General features: G+C 41.9%; 1 protein-coding gene across 1 annotated transcript; it reads left to right on the forward strand.

Annotated features, from left to right (window-relative positions):
* Positions 1-1,312: 1,312 nt before the first annotated feature.
* Positions 1,313-20,760, forward strand: LOC118358703 (zinc finger protein 648-like). The gene is made up of 2 exons (XM_035736633.2): positions 1,313-1,641; positions 16,118-20,760. The coding sequence occupies exon 2, from the start codon at positions 16,178-16,180 to the stop codon at positions 17,792-17,794; it is 1,617 nt and encodes a 538-aa protein (XP_035592526.1). The 5' UTR covers positions 1,313-1,641; positions 16,118-16,177; the 3' UTR covers positions 17,795-20,760.
* The last annotated feature ends 2,212 nt before the right edge of the window (positions 20,761-22,972 follow it).

Below are 22,972 nucleotides of genomic sequence, written 5' to 3' on the forward strand. Positions count from 1 at the left end.
GTGGTAAGGGTAGTTAACAACACATCCGCTGCACTGATCCTCAACACGGGGGCCACTCAGGGGTGTGTGCTCATTCCCCCTCCTGTACTCCCTGTCCACTCATGACTGCACGGCGAGGCACGACTCCAACACCATCATTAAATTTGACGATGACACAACAGTGGTATGCCTGATCACCGACAATGACGAGACAGCCTATAGGGAGGAGGTCGGAGACCTGACCAGCATGGGTCCTGAGATCCTCAAAACGTTCTACAGCTGCACCATTGAGAGCATCCTGACAGGTTGCATCACTGCCTGGTATGGCAACTGCTCGGCTTCCGGCCACAAGGCACTATAGATGGTAGTGTGTACGGGCCAAGCTTCCTGCCATACCAGGCGGTGTCAGAGGAAGTCCCTAAAAGTTGTCAAATATTCCATCCACCCTAGTCATAGACTGTTCGCTCTGCTACCGCACAGCAAGCGGTACTGGAGCGCCAAGTCTAGGTCCAAGAGGCTTCTACTAAACAGCTTCTACCCCCAAGCAATAAGACTTCTGAACATCTAATCAAATGGCTACCCAGACTTTTTGCACTACCCCCCTCTTGCCTTACGCTACTGCTACTCTGTTATTATCTATGCATAGTTGCTTTAATAACTGTACCTACATGCACATATTACCTCAATTACCTTGACTAACCGGTGCCCCCACAACATTGACTCTGTACTGGTACCCCCTGTATATAGCCTCGCTATTGTTTTTTTTACTGCTGCTCTTTAATTATTGGTTACTTTTATTTCTTATTTTGGGGGGATGGCGGGGTATTTTTCTTAAACTGCAATGTTGTTTAAGGGCTTGTAAGTAAGCATTTCACTGTAAGGTTGTATTTGGCATGTGACAAATAAAATTGTATTTAATTTGATTTTTTAGAGCTGAACTGTCTGTGGAAGCTAATAGCTAGCTAACTAGCTGCTAACAGTACTAGTTCATTCACTTCAGTTGAGAGGGGATGAAACATGAGCTAACATACCATGTCAGTTACAGTACTAGCTCAGCACTGGGAATAAATATTTTTTTTTGTCTGTCAAACAACAGTTACTTTGCCAGCTAGATCAGTCAACTAGTAGCCAGTTTCTGCTCTGCTTGCTTTTAGAACTAAGAGAAAGGGCATTACACAGACAGCAGCTGCCTCTGTTCATCTCCCCAGTGCTGGTCCTATAATGTATCCTTTCAGAAGCGTTGCCTTCACACAGCCTGTCAACAACCTCTGCTCTGTGATGTCCATGCTGTCCTGAATCCAGCAGTCTGAAACTAGAAAACAGCCTACCACATGGTCCTAAATCACACTGGAGCCAGGTTTTGTATAACAGTGCAATGATAAAACTTGAAGGACAAGAATGCAATTTCAGAATGTGGTGGGGCTCATCATGTCCCCACCGGTCCCTATTGAAAGTTGTACCCCTGGGCCTGGCATACAGATAGTGAAGTGGGTGCATGATTTAATATCAGTGTAGGATGCACGAACTGTCCCCACATTATAGTTCATTTTCAGTAGCCCCGCCCACTCCGAGTTTGGCATGTCTTAAATTACTATATGGTTCGCACGCTGAGAGGAGTATGCCCATGGTTTGCTTGGGGGGAGATAGGGGAACGTTGTAGAGGTAAGTGGCATAATGAAGCCTATGAATGAATGCTTTCTAGTGAGAAAGAGATGCGCATATATTTTGACAGTTTATGACAGACAGGCTATAACGTACAGCCTATAGGCGCCGAGCCTCTTATTGAATAGGCATCTTATTATAGTGATTTTAAGGATCATCAGGCATTTGACTGCTGTCACGATAGTCGTTTATTTTAGTGGCGTGTAAGCAAACATTATTATTGCGAAATATTACATACAGAATACATTTTAGCCTACAATGGAGTAAAATCTGATGAAACATTTCGATAAACATGCATTATAGAGTCTGTGTTATAACGTGTGTCATAAAGTTTGTCGCAGGGTTTCACCACAAACTAAGAGTTGGGCAACCTGTTGGGTAGACCTGACGCAAAGTTTCTATTTTGTCCGTTTGTGTTGACGAAACCATACGTCACCTGTCTGTCGCGAATGTTGAACCTACTCCACAGATTGTCAGCAGTTTGTAAATCCACTCTGTCCACCTACTCCTATATCAGAGCACTGAATGTGCCAGAGCGCAGAATAACTGACGAATTTACAAACGTGCATTACCGGTAGAATCTGACCAGTGTCAGTAGCCTAAAGGTCTGCAAAAAAAAACACGTAATTAAATTATTGCCAGCAGCACAGTTAGTCACTAACGTTCTAGATAACATAAAAACAGCCTTACTAACTCTGCTAGAGCGAGTGAAATGGTCATAGTTAAGTTATCTCTCATTTGTGTCTGGAAGTAGCTACTGTAACAAGATATCCAACTTTAGCCAGTTTGCTTGACTGCTGTTGTGAGGTCAGAACGCTCGAATCAACCCTACTCTTCGGCCAGAGCGTCCAGTGTGCGCTCTGAATTGACGAACAGACAATATGATAACGCTCTGAATGTAACGCTCTGAATTTGCAAACGACCCAGAGCACTCCCTGATACAGGGGAGGCAATTTACGAATGCAGACACCGCTGGAATGCGGTTTTGAAATTATAAACTGAGGGGTTCGATCCCTGAATTCTGATTGTCTGACAGCCTTGCTATATCAGACTGTATACCCTGGAATGTAATGAAATTCCAAAGATCTGGAAATCAGCATTTGTCCTACCACTTTTAAAAGGGGGAGATCCAACTCTTAAATAATTATAGGCCAATCTCAAAGCTGTCATCCCTGGTGAAAATACTTCAAACCCTTGTGAGTGAACAGCTAAAGGAGTTTTTATTTACTAACTCTATTTTATCAATGTACCAATCGGGCTTCGGGAAGAAGCATAGCACAATTACAGCAGCCATGAAGGTTTTTAATTATTTCACTGAAGCCCTTGACAAAAAAACAGCACTGTGTCTCACTTTTTTATTGATCTCTCTAAAGCTTTTGATCATGTTGATCGTGCTATATACTAAGACAGAGATTGTCGAGTGTAGGTCTTTCGGAGCATGCAGTTGCATGGTTTGCTAACTATCTGTCTGATAGAACTCAGTGCACTCAATTTGATGGGCTCATGTCTGTTAAATTGTCTGTCTGTAATGGTGTGCCCCAAGGCTCTGTGCTTGGTCCTCTCTTATTCACTATTTCTATAAATAACTTAGACAAAAATGTCCAAAATGCGCAACGTCATTTTTATGCTGATGATACTGTTATTTACTGTTGTCCCCTGTTATTTACTGTTGTCCCTTGTCACTTACAAAAGCTTTCCAGAACTTGTAAACTGGTTTTTATACTGTTCAACATACCTTGTGTCAATTGAAGCTTATCCTCAATACTGACAAAACTAAACTAATGGTGTTTTCTAAAGCAAGAAATAGACCTCTGAACTTTTCACCTATTATTACCTGTCAGGGCAATGAGATTGAGACTGTAACCTCATATAAATATCTTGGAATTTTAATTGATGACGGCCTCTCTTTTAAATTGCATATTCAACCATTTACCAGGGTTGGCTGGCCTTCTCTCGTCACTCGTAGGCTCAGTCACTGGTATACTTTTATTTACAAAGCTATTTTGGGTTTAATACCTTTTTATTTGGGCATTTGTATTGTTCAGAAATGTGGTGGGTACTCTCTTTGTTCGCTGGACTTTATCCGGCTAACTGTTCCAAATGTCCAAACTGAATTTGGTAAAAGGGCTTTCATGTACTCTGCATCATCATCTTGGAACGCCTTACAAAATACTTTTAAACTGGAAGAACTGTCCCGATTGGTATTTTTAAATCACGGATGAATGATGTTTAGACTGATTCCCTGACCGGTCAATGTTTTTAATTTGCTGTTTTTGATTTTGTTATACTCTTGTGAATTCTATGGCTTTTACTGGATTACTTGTAGTTTTTCCATGTTGTTTGTCTGTAATTTTTGTAATGACTTGGTGCTGCCTGTCTTGACCAGGATGCTCTTGAAAAAGAGATTTTAAATCTCAATGAGCCCTTCCTGGTTAAATAAAGTTTAAATAATATATATATATATTTTTAAATACCACTGGTATGACAAAACATTTATTTTTACTGCTCTAATAATGTTGGTAACCAGTTTATAATAGCAATAAGGCACCTCGGGGGTTTGTGGAATATGGCCAATATACCACGGCCAAGGGCTGTATCCAGGCATATAGCACACCCCCTTCTGCCTTGTTGCTTAATTATAAATTGGGTGATTCGAGCATGAATGCTGATTGGCTGACACCCATGGTATATCAGACCGTATACCACGGGTATGACAAAACATTTATTTTTACTGCTCTAATAACTTGTGGGGAACGTTTTTTTGACAGAGAGGAAGAGGGTAGCTGCAGACCCACATTTGGAAGTCTGTTTATTAATATCAGGTGTGTCATTTCAGCTAAATTTAGGGTATGGCACAAGTGACAGCCCCCCCTCGCCTCCCTATTTTGAATAGGCTACGTAAGGTGGAGTCTCCCATCTGCATTCCCATGTTATTTCCAACAATTGGGATTTTAAGGTCTAGGTTAGTAGGCGAATCCCCACTATGACAATGCTATAATTGGATGTAGAATATTTTGAGGTGTTCAGAGATCTGTTCATTTAGTTTCTGTTGACCATATTCTTTACATTAGAGGATTTTTATGTGGTGATTTTAGGACGCTAGTGAGTGCTGTGTGTTAAGACATATTTTGGTAGGTTATTTCTATAACTCAGGTCTAACTCATTATAATAGCCTTTTTCGTCTTCTAAAATAAATGTAGATATCCTTTGGGCTTACATAATTAGCCAATTGTGTCATCCATGACACAATTGTAGCCTACCATCCGGATAGTTAATAAAAGATGCATACTTGAAGAGAGAAGTTCTCCTGATATTTTTTAGACCTATCCATGACATTCCCAATCAATAAATCGGAATCCTTTCAACATTAGGCTAATATTTTCTGCAGATTGTCTATGGCTATCAGTCTACTGCACATGCACATACACACACAACATGAGCAGATTAACTTGGTCAAACATTTTATTTATAAAAGATGATCAGAAAGAATGTGTTGGTAACTCTGCATTATAGTATAACTTATTTATTTTGAACGAAAGCCACAACTAGTACATGAATGGACCTGGGGAATGCCTGATTCTACCTGGATTATGTTCGATAGGCTTCCATTAAAGAACACCCTTTGTTCTGTTAGACAGGTAACTCTTTATCCACAGATTTAGCAGGGGGTGTAAAGCCATATAACACATACGTTTTTCTAGCATTAGACTATGACCAATGATGTCAAAAGCTGCCCTGAAGTCTAACAAAACAGCCACCACAATCTTTTTATTATCAATTTCTGTCAGCCAATCGTCAGTCATTTGTTTAGGTGCTGTGCTTGTTGAGTGTCCTTGCCTATAAGCGTACTGAAAGTCTGTTGTCAATTTGCTTACTATAAAATAGCCAAACACCATTTAAAAAAAAGTTTACTAAGAGTTGATAACATCCTGATTAGTTGGCTATTTAAGCTAGTAAAGGGGGCTTTACTATTCTTAGGTAGGGAACATTACTTTTGCTTCCCTCCAGGCCTGAGGTCACACACTTTCTAGTAGGCTTAAATTGAAGGTATGGCAAATATGAGTGGTAATATCGTCGGCTATTACCCTCAGTAATTTTCCATCCAAGTTGTCAGACCCTGGTGGCTTGTCATTGTTGATAGACAACAATACTTTTTTCACCCTCTTCCACACTCACTTTAGGGAATTCAAAATTACAACGCTTGTGTTTCATAATTTGGTCAGATATACTTTGATGTGTAGTATCAGCGTTTGATGCTGGCATAAATTTGATAATCTTGCCAATGTGATGAATTAGCAATCTGATTCATTGAATGATGGAGCGGAGTTTGCCTTTTTGGCCAAAATTTCATTTAAGTTGCTCCAAAGCTTTTACTATCATTCTTTTATGTCGTTATTTTTTACTCTAATTTATATTTGTTTCATTGTGTAGCTTCTTCTTCTTTTTATTCAGTTTAGTCACATGATTTCTCAATTTGCAGTACGTTTATTTTGCCTCATCCCTCTCAACCATACAATTTTTCAATTCCTCATCAATCCATGGGTATTTAACAGTTTTTATAGTCATTCTTATCAGTAACTGGATTTCAATTTCATTAAATGTGTCAAGTGCAGCATCTGGTTGCTTCTCATTACACACCACGGACCAACAAATACTCAACACAGCTGTGAAAGGATCCAGGAACACAAATGATTTTGGTGGATCCCATTCTCCTTTATAATATAAGCTTAGTTTTACATTTACATTTAAGTCATTTAGCAGACGCTCTTATCCAGAGCGACTTACAAATTGGTTAACAAACTTATTTTAAACAAAGAAAATACCCAATTTAAATATCTTACTAAATAGTCAAAGCCTAAATTAATAAATTAGCCTAAATAAACTAGTACATTAAATAAACAATTAAATGAAATAGCTCAGGTCTTGAAAATATGGGCAACCTTTTTCCCTCCATATCCACAATGTGCATAAATGAAAGTCCCATTCAGATGATTTGCCTGTCTGTTTTCCCTCCCTGTACTCTTTTTCATTCTGTCTCTAATTCACATTAGCAAAGAACGACTCAATGTTTCACAAACTCAATTTACATAGACTAAGGGTTATCAGTCTTTCCCGCTGTGTCCTCCTCCTCACCAACAGCAAGTAGCCAATTTTACCCCGTGTCACATGCAGTGGCTCTTTTCATTAAGCAAATGTGCAATTGTCACAAAATGATATTGACACATTTGGTTTGATGAAAGGGGACCCCCTGGTAGTCAATTAAAGTAAACGAACAGGTAGCCTAGTCGTGATGTCATCAGATTGCAAAAATCCATTGCCAAAACCTGAAAGCTAGCTTCACGCCGACTGTGTTTCACAAATGTGAATAAAATGCTATTGTTCATGAGATTGGTTCTTATAGCAGAGAATTTGAGAGAAGATGTCCAAAAGGAACATAGGCCTATTTATTAGGGGCGTCAATTGGCTATGACAGAGTATTTCGCCATACCCTAGCTCAATTGTATCTTGGCCAGGTCGCGGTTCTAAATGAGAACTTGTTCTCAACTGGCCAACCTGGTTAAATAAAGGTGAAATTAAATAAATAAATAAAACACACAAAAAATGTAATAGTCTACTGAAATCATTCAAATTCGGTTTTTGAAAACTATCATTTGTTGGTGAGCGTGACAGCTGTACTTTTATTTTATGGTTACTAATGCGACACAGCTGCAGTAAACAGTGTAACTTTTATCTCAAAATAGTTGGGCGATGGCTGCAGATGGCTAGGTAACTGCTGTTGGACTTGACATGAAACTTAACTAGATTTTTTAATCCAGGTGCTGAGCTAGTGTGTAGCAGCTAATTGCTGCATGCCATGTGTTTGTATGTTAAAATAACTTTCCAGTGTTTCCAGATATCTATGAAATATGACCTGTACTTAATTACAATATGAATTAAATACTCTTCCTTCCCAAAAAAATGTATATTAAGTATGTTAAAAACCCATTTTTCTGTGTTGGAACGGTGTGGGCATACCCAAACAGAAGGATGTGAGCTATATCGATCATAAAATATATTAATGCGACATCATCCTCTGAGGAAATATAAGTGTTTTAAGTGTTTTTTCTCCAACTTATACCACAAATATGAGTATAGGACAAGTCAGCAACATTATTTTGGTATGAGTTAACAGAAAATCAACTAGAGGTCTTCGTGAATCTACCCGTACCCGATTACTGGAGATCTGACCTGGGATCCGACCAGGTCAGATCCCACATTATGTAGATAACCGTCAGATCCAGGGTCAAATCCCACTCAATGGCCAGGGGCCTCTGATCTGTCTGAAAATATTTGAAATACAGTCCAAAATTATACTTGTAGAGATTGGTTCCTAGACAACATAGATGCAAATTTCACACATTTATGTTTTATTCTCTTAACCCCCTAGACTCTAAGCCATTCGGAGCTGATATCTGGTAACCTAATATGGACTTGTTTTTGTCGCAATTTCTTGCACATTTATTAATGATTTATTCTGACTTAAAACCTGTTTAGTCAAATGTGATATTGCATTTTTACACCGGTTGTAATTCCTTGGTCACGTGTAGGCCTACACCAATCAATCAATCAAATCGGCAGGTGTCACAAAGTGCTTATACAGAAACCGAGCATACAACCCCAGAGAGCAAGCAATGCAGATGTAGAAGCACAGTGTCTAAGAAGAACTCCCTAGAAAGGCTGGAACCTAGGAAAAAATCTAGAGAGGAACCAGGCTCTGATGGGTGGCCAGTCCTCTTCTGGTTGTGCCGGGTGGAAATTATAAGAGTACTTGGCCATTAAGTACAAAAGCTGAAGAACATATGCACATCCAGGTACTTTCTGCAGGTGCTGGAGTTGTAGGCAAACTCATGGAAAACAGAAAGCAAAATGCTGCACACTGCTGCTCATTCTCCCAGCTGATATTTATTTACAACAACATCCGGCATCCTTATCCCAGGTGGCGGTGGAAGGTCCTATATATAGGGGCATTACTCAGTGACATCACTTCCTGGAACAGGAGGTAAACATAGTTTCACAATATTAACATTCAATGTAGCAAAATATATGATCATTCAAAGAGGATGTGATCAATATTTGCAGTACTATACATACACATACAGTATTCAATTAGGATAGTAAACACAATTTAGACATATTGAAACTATAAAAACTATAAAAATGCCTCGTTAAGGCCAAGAGGAGTGTGTTGGGCCTGTGGATCCAGAAAGATTTCCTTTGAAGATGTTTCCTCTCAATGTCCCCTACCCTGCGTGACATCTTGACCATTTCTATTGCAATGTATCTCAGAGAACTAATAGGATGTCCAGTTTGTGCAAAATGAGCAGCAACCTGATTTTTTTGTAGTCTCACCTGTCCGTATATTGCTGCGGTGCTCACTGATCCGTATCTTAAGGCTTCTATGGGTTTTCCCTAGGTAAGACCACAAGGACATACCACAATTAGTGGTATTTGTACGTAAAGCTGCTTTGAGCACATTGGCCACATTTGTAATTACCCTCCGGAATATTGTCCAAAAAAGTTTCCCTTTTCTCTGGTGGGTAATCAGATTTAACCACAATATCTCTCACGTTTGGGGGTCTTTTAAAAACCATATGTGGGGGATATTTAAAAATGGGTATCAATTGTGGGACAGTATCAATAATGTACCAGTGCTTCCTGATAATGTCCTTAAATGCCTTCCCCAATGGTGAGTATTGGGTAAAGCATGATTGGACATGTTCTGCCTTTTTTAAACTTTTGGTTGTAGGCTTTCCGACTATGTTAGTCCTTCAAAACGATCATTGGTATGTTTTACCCAATTGTCTTTGTACCCCCTTTCCTTAAATCTTTGTGTGAGGTCCGTGGTCTGTTTCTGATAAGAAGCATCAGAGCTGCATATTCTTCTGATACGACTGCATTGACTTATAGGGAGACTTTTAATAAGTGGACGTGGATGAAAGTTGTCACCTCTCACCTCCGTAGGTTTCCTATAGAGATCTGTAGAGAGGGAGGTTTTGTCCTTAATAACCATCACATCAAGAAAACTGATTTGTGATTGGTTATAGTTAATGGTGAAGTGAAGGTGTCCATTCATAGAGTTAAGATAAGCATGGAATTCCAAAAGTTCTTCCTGGGTGCCTGTATAGATCACGAAAATGTCATCCAAATATCTCAGAATTGGGAGAATATTGGAGAGAAAAGGGTTACGGTCTAGATTCAGCACCATCTGTTTTTCAAACATTCCTACATGGCCATTAAGGCCAGATCGTTCTTCAAGATGATCAAACATTCATAGAAGATGAGTAGGGTTAAATATTAATCACAGTGGTGGTAGAGGAGAGCACCTTGGGAGTTAATGTCAGTTATCTTTTCATAGTCGAGCATTCAAAGTTACCCCGGACAGGGACAACCAGACAGGATATAACCTGCACAGCCCCCACACCATTAAAGGGATATCAACAGGCCACTAACTTACTACCCTGAGACAAGGCTGAGGATATTTAAAACATTAAAAATCTATTTTACCTTTATTTAACTAGGCAAGTCAGATAAAAACAAATTATTATTTACAATGACGGCCTAGGAACAGTGGATTAACTGACTTGTTCAGGGGCTGAACAACATATTTTTACCTTGGCAGCTCAGGGATTCGATCAAGCAACCTTTTGGTTACTGGCCCAACACTCTAACCACTAGGCTACCTGTCGCCTCTAGTCCACAAAGATCACCCAACAGCACGAGCCTGAGGACAGGAAGGAAGGAAGAGCGCAAGCAAGCCAGTGATTCAGCCCAGTAGTATGGTCAGAGGCAGAGAATTCCAGTGGAGATTGTAGGGGAGCCAACAGGCTGAGACAGCAAGGGTGGTTCGTCACTCCAGTGCCTTGTCATTCACCGTCGCACCCCTAGACCAGACTACACCTAACCATAGCACCTACCAAAGAGCTTAATCTTCAGTAAACACTTAAAGGTTGAGACCAAAGTATGCATCTCTCACATGGATCGGCAGACCATTCCATAAAAATGGAACTCTGTAGTTGAAAATCCTGCGTCCAGCTGTTTGCTTAGAAATTCTAGGAAGAACACGGAGGCCTGCGTCTTGTGACAGTAGCGTACGTGTAGGTATGTACAGCAGAACCAAATCGGCGAGCTAGGTAGTAAGTCCATGTAATGCTTTGTAGGTTAGCAGAAAAACCTTGAAATCAGCCTTAGCCTTAACAGGAAGCCAGTGTAGAGAGTCTAGCACTGGCTAATGTGATCACATTGTTTGGTTCTAGTCAAGATTTTAGCAGGCGTATTTAGCACCAGCTGAAGTTTATTTAGTGCCTTTTCCGGGTAGTTTTATTTGAGACGACAGTACAACAATAAATATTAATTTTCAGATCTGAAGAGCAGATCTATTTGTTTCTTGGGACCTAGAACTGGCATCTCTGTTTTGTCTGAGTTTAAAAGTAAAAGATTTTCCGCAATCCACTTCCTTATGTCTGAACCACAGGCTTCCAGGGTAGGCAGTCTTGGGGATTCACTATATTTCATTGTGATGTACAGCTGTGTGTTGTCTGCATAGCATTGAATGTTGACATTGTGTTTCCCTAGTGACTCTATCAGGTTGGAAAAAGAAGACTTCCAATTTGGTGGTGCACCATTTCCGTTCCAATTTTCTGGAAGCTTGCTTCAGGGCTTGGGTATTTTTGTATACTAGGGAGATAGTTTCTTGTGACACATTTTTTGTGTGTTTTTAGCAGTGGAAACGAATCTAGACAACGTGTCAACACTGACAGATTGACTCGGTACCAGTACCCCCTGTCAATAGCCCTGCTATTGTTACTGCTGCTCTTTAATTATTTGTTATTCTTATCTATTACTTTTTTTGTTGCTATTTTCTTAAAACTGCATTGTTGGTTAAGGGCTTGTAAGTAAGCATTTCACTTTAAGGTATACATTTAACATTTACATTTACATTTAAGTCATTTAGCAGACGCTCTTATCCAGAGCGACTTACAAATTGGATACATACACACCTGTTCTATTCAGCACGTGACAAATACAATTTGATTTGATTTGATAGAGTATTACGCAAGGTTAAGTTTAGGTCCTTGGTTAGGTGGTTAACTGATTTTTGTACTCCGATGTCTTTGGGTAGGTGGAGGGAGTCTGGAAGGACATCTAGCAATCTTTGGGTTGTCTGAGAATTAAATAGCGCCGTTTTTGAAAATCCTTGGTTGGGGTCTGAACAGATTATTTTTTGTGATTGCAAAGGTGATAATATCTATTCCACGGGACAAAACTAGATCCAGATTATGATTGTGGCAATGCGTACTGTAGGTCCGGAGACATGTTGGATAAAACCCACTGAGTCGATGATGGCTCCAAAAGCTTTTTGGTGTGGGTCTGTGGACTTCTTGTGAATATTGAAGTCACCAAAAATGTTCATATTATCTGCCATGACTATGATTTCCGATAGGAATTCAGGGAATCAGTGAGGAATTCTGTATATGGCCCAGGAGGCCTGTAAACAGTGGCTATAAAAAGTGATTGGGTATGCTGCATAGATTGCATGACCAGAACCTCAAAAGACTAAAACACCGGTATTCTTCATACATTCAAATTTGAGGTCAAATGTTAGCAACACCTCCGCAGGGATGCGCTGGGGATATGGTCACTAGTGTAACCAGGAGGAGAGGCCAATCACAACGAGTTTATGATCAGTGATTAGTTAATTGACTTTGACTGCCTTTGAAGTGAGGGATCTAACATTAAGTAGTCCTATTTTCAGATGGGAACTATTATCGGAATCTCTTTAAAAAAAATGACAGGTATGGAGGTCTTTATTCCAGTGAGATTGATAATGAAACGCCTCAATGTTTTGATTTTTCCAACCTAGAACGAGGCACAAACACCACCTGAAAAGGAGATGGCCGCCATTTTAAAATCCCATAACCAATTGTGCTATTGTGTATGTTTTTTCTTGTTATTTGTAACTTATTTTGTACTTAGTGTTTCTGCCACCGTGTCTTATGACCGAAAAGTGCTTATTGATATCAGGGCAGCGATTACTCACCCCGTACTGGAGGAATTCTTCTTCTTCAATGAGTCAGACGGGATGGATTTACTCCCGATAAGGTCCTCATCCCCGTCATTCACAGGAAAAGACGGAGATATCATGGACAGCGGTCCGGGTGCCTTGTAAGGATCCGTCGCCCGAGAGGGTATTCTACCTTTACCATCGGTCCTATTAGCCAACGTACAATCAATCAATAATAAAATAGACGATATATGAGCATGTATATCCTACGAATGGGACATTAAAAAATGTTTCACCAAGTCGTGGCTGAACAATGACATGATTAACATACAGCTGTTGAGTTTTAGGCATTTTCGGCAAGATAGAACAGCGGCCTCTGGTAAGACAAGGGGCGGTGACCTATGTATATTTGTAAACAACAGAGTGCACAAAATATAAGGAAGTCTCGAGGTTTTGCTCGCCTGAGATAGAGATCTCAAGATAAGCTGTAGACCACACTATTTACCAAGAGAGTTTACATCTATATTTTTCAGAGCTGTCTATATACCACCGCAGACCGATGCTGGCACTAAGACCGCACTCAATGAGCTGTATACGGCCATAAGCAAACAGGAAAATGCTCATCCATAGGCGGAGCTCCTAGTGGCCGGGGACATTGATGCAGGGAAACTCAAATCAGTTTTACCTCATTTTTATCAGGATGTTAAGTCTGCAAACGGAGGGAAAGCAACTCTAGAGCACCTTTACTCTACACACAGATGTATACAAAACTCTCCCTCGCCCTCCATTTGGCAAATCTGAACATAATTCTATCCTCCTGATTCCTGCTTACAAGCAAAAACTAAAGCAGGAAGCACCAGTGACTTGGTCAATAAGAAAGTGGTCAGATGAAGCAGGTGCTAAGCTACAAGACTGTTTTGCTAGCACAGACTGGAATATGTTCCGGGATTCTTCCGATGGCATTGAGGTGTACACCACATCAGTCACTGGCTTCATCAATAAGTGCATCGATGACGTCGTCCCCACAGTGACTGTACGTACACACCCCAACCAGAAGCCATGTATTACAGGCAACATTAACATTGAACTAAAGGGTAGAGCTGCCGCTTTCAAGGAGCGGGACTCTAACCTGGACACTTATAAGAAATCCTGCTATGCCTTCCGACGAACCATCAAACAGGCAAAGGATGCAAGGGGTTCCTTACTCAGTGCTCTCTGGTGTTCGAGCTACAGTCCTTGTCATTCCACACCTATCAGGGCCATGATCGCCTGCATCATCTCTATGGTCTTGGGCAAAGCCCTGGTTTGGGCAATGGCGGAGTGGGAACAGCAGCCACCTTTCTGCAGCTCCATATTAGCCTTCACTGCTGAGCTGTGACGAGTGTGCCGAGCAGCGTCTACCACCCAGTCGGCGGACGAGAAGCGGCAAGCCGACTGTTCAACCTCCGCCAAGGTGCCAGACCAGTGGCTGACTTTGTCATTGACTTCTGCACCCTCACTGCCGAGAGTGGGTGGAATACTGAATCACTGGTCACTGCTTACCATCAGGGTCTGTCTATCTCCATCAAGGATGAACTGGCCGATCGGGAACTGGGAGAGGACCTCGAGTCCCTGATAACGCTGGCCAACAGGATTGACAACCATATCCGAGAATGTGTGAGACAGCGCCTTTTTGATACCACTCCCGTATCCTGGTTTCCGGAGCACCCCAAGCCCAGCATTGAGGATCCAAGGCAGCTGGGACACACACATCTGAGCCCACGGGAATGTGACAGGCGCATGCGCGACGCGACGGCAACTGCCTCTACTGCGGAGGTTTCGGCCATCTCCGTTCTACATGCCCAAAGTTGATGGGAAACACTGGGGCTCACCACGACAAGGGGAGACCCTGACGAGCTGTCCAGTTTCACCCCAGCTACCCGGTCACCATCTGACACTACCCGCAACCCTTCATTGGGACAACCGTCAGCACCACATTCAAGCCTTCGTGCACTCCGGGGCCGCAAGTCATTTCATTGATCAAGACTTTGCCAGAGAATTACAAATCACCTGCGTGAAATGTCCCATCTCTCTGCAGATTCAAGCCCTCGATGGACACCCCATCGGCTCCGGCCAGGTGGAATATCAGACAAAGCCCATTCTACTGCAGGTTGGGGTGAACCACTCAGAGACTTAGTTTCTTTTTTATCACTGCTCCCAAGAACCCCCTTATCCTAGGGTATCCCTGGATAGTGCTACATAACCAAATCTTCTCCTGGTCCACGGGACACCTACTAGACTGGGGTAAGAACTGCCAGACAAGATGCCAAAGATCCCTACCGAGAGCCTGGCCGGGTTCCCCAGGCATCCATTGAAGACCAATACTTTTCTGCTCTCCGTCCCGAGTACTTCGACCTCCGGGAGGTCTTCAGTAAGAGACAACCCACCCCCCTCATAGTCCATATGACTACGCCATAGAACTCCAACTCCACCCCTCCCCGGGGACGTCTGTACTCCCTCTCAACACCTGAAGCAGCAGTCATGGACAATTACATCCAGGAGTTGCTGGAGACAGGTTTCATTCGCTCCTCTATATCCCCAGCTGGTGCAGGCTTCTTCTTCGTGGGAAAGAAGGATGGAGGTCTATGTCCCTGCATCGATTAGAGGGCTGAACAGGATTATAGTTAAGAATCGTTACCCGCCTACCCCTGATGTCCGCCGCCTTGGAGTCGGTCCATGGGGCCCAATTCTTCACCAAACTGGACCTCCGCAACGCTTACTATCTGGTGAGAATCAGGGATTGCCAGACTCCAGCCACCCTAGTCATAGACTGTTCTCTATGCTACTGCACGGCAAGCGGTACCGGAGTACCAAGTCTAGGTCCAACAAGCTTCTTAATAGCTTCTACCCCCAAGCCATACAACTCCTGAACAGCTAATCAAATTTGCATTGACCCCCCCTCCCAAATTTGATTTGATTTTGACACACTCACTCACTCATCCCTGGAACAAAGGCTCTCTATTTCTGTCTGTCTCTGGCCGTCTTCGCCACCATGCCCCAGCTCTGGTGATGTTGTTGGAGCTCTGTCTCGACTGTTTTTCGCCACAATGTCTTGGGCCTCCCCCTTTTACGTCTGCCCTCTGGATCTCTGACACAACACAGGTTATTGGGATTCAGATGCTTCAGAGCCTGTTATGAGGCGAACACAAACTGCTTGCACCTTCTCCTTTTGTATTGTGTTTTTGCAGGAGCACTAAAACTTTAATAAACCCTTCATAGATGCTTTATAAGCATTAATATATGTTTTATAACACTTACTAACACATTTTGTATGTGATGCACTCAATGACAATATTGTGAAAGCTTAGGAAATATATAGCGTTATTGTTTGAAAAGTACATTTGTCTTCACTGTGATGAATAGAACACTGTATTTGTTTTTGTGTTTTTCTTCCAGGCACTGCCAAGAAGGTGAGCTCAACCTCAAACCGCATTCACCACCTCTATAATATCCAATATGGCTGAAGGAATGCCTTCATGGACCTCCGACAGGTTTGTTGATAAAATCTACATTTCAAAGAGAAGTATCAGGAAAAACGTAATGAACAAAATGCATTACGTTTCCCACATGCCCTCAGAGAATGTAACAGTCAGCACTGCTCACAAAGTGGAAAGTGACTCTAACCCATCTGATAATGACGATACCGAGTCCCTCTCAGGTAGTAGCTTCACCGGGATGATTTATTTAAACCCACAAACACCTACCTGGACTCTAGCTGAGAAGTTTACTGAACTCAACTCTGGAGAAGACAAGATACTTTCTACCTATCAGGACCTCTGTGGTCCTCCAGGTTCACCCACGGCCATTGAACATAATATTCCCAATAGGAGAGGCTCTACTGGCGTGTATGGGGTCTACTCAGACTCGTCACAACAAGAGGAAGGCAACATCAAGAAGGTTTCTAAGAGGAGACTGCAGAGGAAAGTGTCTAGCGGGAATCCTTCCGATCTGAAGCTGCATCTGGTGAGAGAGATCAGGCCCAAACCCAACGAGGCTCTGTCTGATGTGCATTGTGATGTGTGTGAGATGTTTGATGTGTGTGGGAAAAATGGATATGAGAAGAGTGGAGTATCACTAGTAATTCCCCCTCCATTAAACAAGGCTGTGGCCATGATTGATGCCTGTGAGAAGAATAAGGTGCCTATAGTGTTTACTGCCATGAAGAAACGTGGAGTAGAGGGAGACACAGAGAACCGGCCCTATAAGTGCACTCACTGCAACTGGGCCTTCAAGAAGTCCAGCAATCTGCAGAGTCATCTGGATACTCATAGTGGCCTGAAGGCTCATGTGTGTGACCTATGCGGCAAGGCCTATTCCCACCAGGGCACACTGCAGCAGCACAAGCGCCTGCACACCGGAGAGAGACCGTACCACTGCCCCTTCTGTGACAAGACCTACATCTGGTCCTCCGATTACCGCAAGCACATCCGCACGCACACCGGAGAGAAGCCATATGTGTGCGAGACCTGTGGTAAGGACTTTGTGCGCTCCTCGGACCTGCGGAAGCACGAGCGTAACATGCACACCAACAACAAACCCTTTCCATGTACGCAGTGTGGCAAGACCTTCAACAAGCCGCTGTCCCTGCTCCGCCATGAACGGACTCATCTAGGCGAGCGGCCGTTCTGCTGTTCCGTTTGCGGGAAAGCCTTTGCCGTGGCCAGCCGCATGGCAGAGCACCAGATGGTGCACACCGGGGTGAGACCCTACACGTGCCTGGTCTGTTCCAAATCCTTCACCAAGTCCTCCAACCTGCTGGAGCATCAGGCCGTGCACAGCGGCATCCGCCCCCACAAATGCTCCCAGTGCAGGGTGGCGTTCGCCATGGTGTCTCGCTTGGTCCGTCACCAGTGTGTCCATACCGGAGAGAGGCCCTTCAACTGCACAGGCTGCAGCATGTCCTTCAGCCGCACAGCTGCTCTGAAGCGCCACCAGGAGCAAACGTGTGCCGGGAGGATCTTTGTATGTGTGAAGTGTGACAAGGCTTTTCAGTGTGCCTCTCAGCTCACTGAGCACATGCTGAGCCATGACTCTACTGTTGCTGCTTCTGCTGTCGGAAACACAGACGACTGATTGATGCTATTGATGTTTGGGAGATACCCTCTCATATAGTAAACACTGTTGGTTTAGTCAACCTTATTGATCTTTACATGCTAGGGCAACATCCTGCTAGTCTGCTAACCTTTAAGGATCTTCTGACAATGTTCTAAAATGCATTAAAAAAAATATAATATTTAATTGTTCTAATGTGAAGCCTGAGTTTGGCTGGGGAAAAAAGTACAATTGTTTAGGCAGATGTATGACGCTCAGAAATTATATGTAGCAAATTTAGATTTTTGTTGTTGATGTTTTTGCATGTACATTGATTAATGAATCTTATGCTAGTAAAATACACAGTTGAAGTCGGAAGTTTACATACACTTTAGCCAAATACATTTCAACTCAGTTTTTCACAATTCCTGACATTTAATCCTAGTAAAACTTCCCTGTCTTAGGTCAGTGAGGATCACCACTTTATTTTAAGAATGTGAAATATCAGAATAAAAGTAGAGACTGATTTACTTCAACTTTTATTTATTTAATCACATTCCCAGTTGGTCAGATGTTTACATACACTCAATTAGTATTTGGAAGATTGCCTTTAAATTGTTTAACTTGTGTCAAACATTTCAGGTAGCCTTCCACAAGCTTCCCACAATAAATTGGGTGAATTTTGGCCCATTCCTCCTGACAGAGCTGGTGTAACTGAGTCGGGTTTGTAGGCCTCCTTGCTCACACACGCTTTTTCAGTTCTGCACACACAGTTTCTATAGGATTGAGGTCAGGGCTTTGTGATGGCCACTCCAATACCTTGACTTTGTTGTCCTTAAGCCATTTTGCCACAACTTTGGAAGTTGTGCATTTGGAAGATCCATTTGCGACCAAGCTTCCTGAATGATGTCTTGAGCTGTTGCTTCAATAAATCCACATCATTTTCATTCTTCATGATGCCAACATGATGCGGCCACCCCGTGCTTCACGGTTTGGATGGTGTTCTTTGGCTTGCAAGACTCCCCTTTTTTCCTCCAAACATAACAATGGTGATTATAGCCAAACAGTTCTATTTTTGTTTCATCAGACCAGAGGACATTTCTCCAAAAAGTTCCATCTTTCTCTCCATGTACAGTTGCAAACTGTAGTCTGGCTTTTTTATGGCGGTTTTGGAGCAGTGGCTTCTTAGGACTCGTTTTATTGTGGAAATAGATACTGTTGTACCCATCTCCTCCTGCATCTTCACAAGGTCCTTTGCTGTTGTTCTGGGATTGATTTGCACTTTTCCCGCCAAAGTACGTTCATCTCTTGGAGACAGAACGCGTCGCCTTCCTGAGTGGTATGATGGCTGCGTGGTATCAATGGTGTTTATACTTGCGTACTATGTTTTGTACAGATGAACGTGGTACCTTCGGGCGTTTGGAAATTGCTCCCAATGATGAACCAGACTTGTGGAGGTCTCCGAAATGTTTTCTGAGGTTTTGGCTGATTTCGTTTGATTTTCTCATGATGTCAAGCAAAGAGGCACTGAGTTTGAAGGTAGGCTTTGAAATACATCCACAGGTACACCTCCAAATGACTCAAATAATGTTAATTAGCATATCAGAAGCTTCTAAAGCCATGACATCCCTTTCTGGAATTTTCTAAGCTGTTTAAAGGCACAGTCAATTTAGTGTATGTACTTCTGACCCACTGGAATTGTGATACAGTATATTATAAGTGAAATAATGTGTCTGTTAACAATTGTTTGAAAAATTACTTGTGTCATCATGCACAATGTAGATGTCCTAACCGACTTGCCAAAACTATAGTTTGTTAACAAGAAATTTGTGGAGTGTAAATAACATACATATTTCAAAACTATTCCAATCTGTTACATGGACTTATTGTACCTGTTGCTGAAATGGTTGTTCCAGTTTAGATGTTTAAGGTAGTCTCAAATCATAGTCTTACCTAGCAGTCATTCATAATGCAGGCGGAGGTGGATACAAATGCAAAATGTTGGATATGCCCAATCTGGCTGGATTCCAGTAGCAATTACACATCACTTTGCAAGCCAGTATAATGTGACTTGGTGTAGCCTGTAAACTATGAGCTTTAGGCCACGGAAATACATATTATCTTAAAGAATATAACTTTAATGACTACATGTACACTTACAAACTTACTTGGTGAAGGCTACAGGATTGAAAACAAATGAATGCAACAACCATGTCTCTGTCACTAGCAAACAAAGTCATGGGTGGTACTGGTAACTCTACAATTGACTCAGAAGGCCCCCTGGGAATTATGCAAATAAGGCTTAAAACCCTACAGCAGGGCCGAAACATTTCTGGTTTGGGAATTTTGTATGGTTCTTCAAAGAACCATCTCCTTTATGGATCTTCAGAGACTCTAAAATCGTTCCCCTATGGCATCGCTATCAAGAACCTTATTTGGTTCAAATTTATGCCTTTATTTTTGAGTGTAGGTACGCGAAGGGTAATCTGTTGGGGAGTGACTATAGACAAGAGCGCCTCTGAGACGCACACCTACAGATGTAGAAACTTAATTTGATCACCCTGTTGCAGTGCAGGAAATGTAAAACTTGTAGAGTATTTGAGGTTTAAAAAGGCTTCTGAAGTTTGTAATTTCCACTTAGAAAATGTCCATAACCAAAGATTTATCAACCCCTACAAAAGTGTCATAAATCTAATTCACATTTCCTGTTACTTGTCCTGCTGTAGAAAACTATCTGTGTACACCCCAAATGGCACCCTATTCCTTATACAGCTTACTACGTTTGACCACAGCCCTATGGTTCCTGGTCAAAAGTAATGCACTATATAGGGAATAGGGCGCCATTTGGGAGGCACACATAATGTATGAAGTGGAGATCCCGGGGGTGCAGTTCTGAGGTTAGCTAATCATATGGTATCTTTGAATCTTTGAAAGTACAGTATTGAAAATTATTTATTGAATTTGTGTTTTGTTATAAAAAATCTAATTAAAAAATATTTAAAAACTTTTGCCTGTGTGTTTTGTTGTTCTTTTGATGGACAGTTTGGACACCTAAATTGCAAAGGGGAGAATAACATCAGAATAACATTATTATTCTATACAATTCTTGCCACCAACAGAATGATACAGTATATATATATATATGGGGCATAGATGCAGAGAGACTAATACCTTTTCTGAAAACCTAGACCAGCAAGATTGATTGAGATGGACCTCCTTTAAAGCAGTTTACAATACTGATATGGCTTTGAGCTCTCAGCAGGGACTTTCATTGTGGACTTTCATTGTGGAAGTCATGCCAGTAGTTTGACTTACTTAGACCATGGTATCTGTTGTGAGCATTGGTCCCCCAATACCTCTGTAGTTAACTGGTTCTCTTCATCTTATGTCTTACTACAATCCACAATTTACTCAATTATAAAGTTTTGATACCATCTGATACAATCAGTACCATCAAGTCCTTTAGTAAGGTAAGAGACTCACTCATTATTTCTACACATAATAATGAGATTGCTCTAGTTTTCATTCAACTCAGAGTAATTCAGAGTAATTGTGCGACAGACAGGCTACAGGTTAGTTCATTGGGAGTTCATGTGATACTACAAAAGCCCCATTTATGCCCGGTGCTAACAAGCACCATTTGTCTATTGTGTCCACATTCTGATTGTAACCACATTTGTAGACAGGTGTAGATGATCAAAAGACACATTGTGATCTGATTGTGATCCGATCTTCCTTACCTAATCCGGAGGTTGACAGATCTGGACAGTGGAAACATTTAAATCATCATTATCCCGCCTTCTAAAATCATTAATTTATGACATCAATATGTGTTTTACAGTGGTGGTCAGTGCCGTTTAATATTTTTTTCATGAGCATTGCCTTATTTCTATTACAGCATATTCAAAGGTTTGTATTTGTATTCCCATTCACCCAGTTCAATGTAACATCAATAGGTTTAGGCTACTACATAATACTTGGATTTTTTATTTTTTATTTAACTAGGCAAGTCAGTTAAGAACAAATTCTTATTTTCAATGACGGCCTAGGAACAGTGGGTTAACTGCCTGTTCAGGGGCAGAACGACAGATTTGTAAATTCCTTCTGTAGCTCAGTTGGTAGAGCATGGCGCTTGTAACGCCAGGGTAGTGGGTTCGATTCCCGGGACCACCCATACGTAGAATGTATGCACACATGACTGTAAGTCGCTTTGGATAAAAGCGTCTGCTAAATGGCATATATTATTATTATTATTATATTATTATTATATTAAATTGTCAGCTCTGGGATTTGAACTTGCAACCTTCCGGTTACTAGTCCAACGCTCTAACCACTAGGCTAACCTGCTGCCCCATACCCATCACGATGTTGCTGCAACCTAGCCTACAAATGAAAGTTTATAACGTAGGTGCACATAATCGAGAACCAAACTGGAGTAATCAAGGTTGCAGACAGTGACACATTCAAGACGGCCTTGCACACTCTTGCCTCTATCTAGCTGATCTGGGGTGTAATCATTAGTCCAAACAGTTGCAAAACCAAAACTTAAATAAGTTTCTATTGGACAAATTCAGGTCAGTCCATCCCTGTTTCATTCTGTTTGCCTCCGTTAAAAAAACTAACATTTTGCAACAGAATCGGCGGAATGAATACACGGCTTGATCACCCGCACGCACAGTTCACTTTCATAGCAGCCACATACAGCATCATCACTTTACTCGTTGTATTAGTCCTTCTCGTATCTACGCGCTCTCCTCCTCTCACCTTCTCCCTTCACTTGTGGACTTCTATGCACAACCCAACAGCTGTCTGTGACCAGGCATAAAAACCTCTCTAAGCCAGACCTTCATCATACCTTAACCACTGACTGCTACTCCGTCTACATCGTTATCACCATATTAGCTAACATCACAGTCAACAAACTAGAACTAATGCGTTAGACTTGCCGCGTTCAAAACAACTGGTAACTCGGAAATCTCTGGCTTCTAACTTCAGTGTGTTCAAGACAACTGGGAACTATCTCCGACTGGGAAAAAAACAGTTTTGAACGGTCATCCAACTCGGAATTCCAAGCTGGAAACTCTGGCATCTTTCTAGAGCTCTCACTTTCCGACCTGAAGATCACTGACGTCCTGATTTCACCTCGTTCTTTTCTGAGTTCCCAGTGGTCTTGAAAGCACCATAAACCCACAATCCAATCCATGTGTACAATCATGCAGT

Source organism: Oncorhynchus keta, chromosome 26, assembly GCF_023373465.1.
Source record: "Oncorhynchus keta strain PuntledgeMale-10-30-2019 chromosome 26, Oket_V2, whole genome shotgun sequence".
Taxonomy (NCBI): domain Eukaryota; kingdom Metazoa; phylum Chordata; class Actinopteri; order Salmoniformes; family Salmonidae; genus Oncorhynchus; species Oncorhynchus keta.

Excerpts from the sequence above, each read along its gene's own strand:
- LOC118358703 (XM_035736633.2), top strand. The coding sequence starts at position 16,178 with ATGGCTGAAGGAATGCCTTCATGGACCTCCGACAGGTTTGTTGATAAA.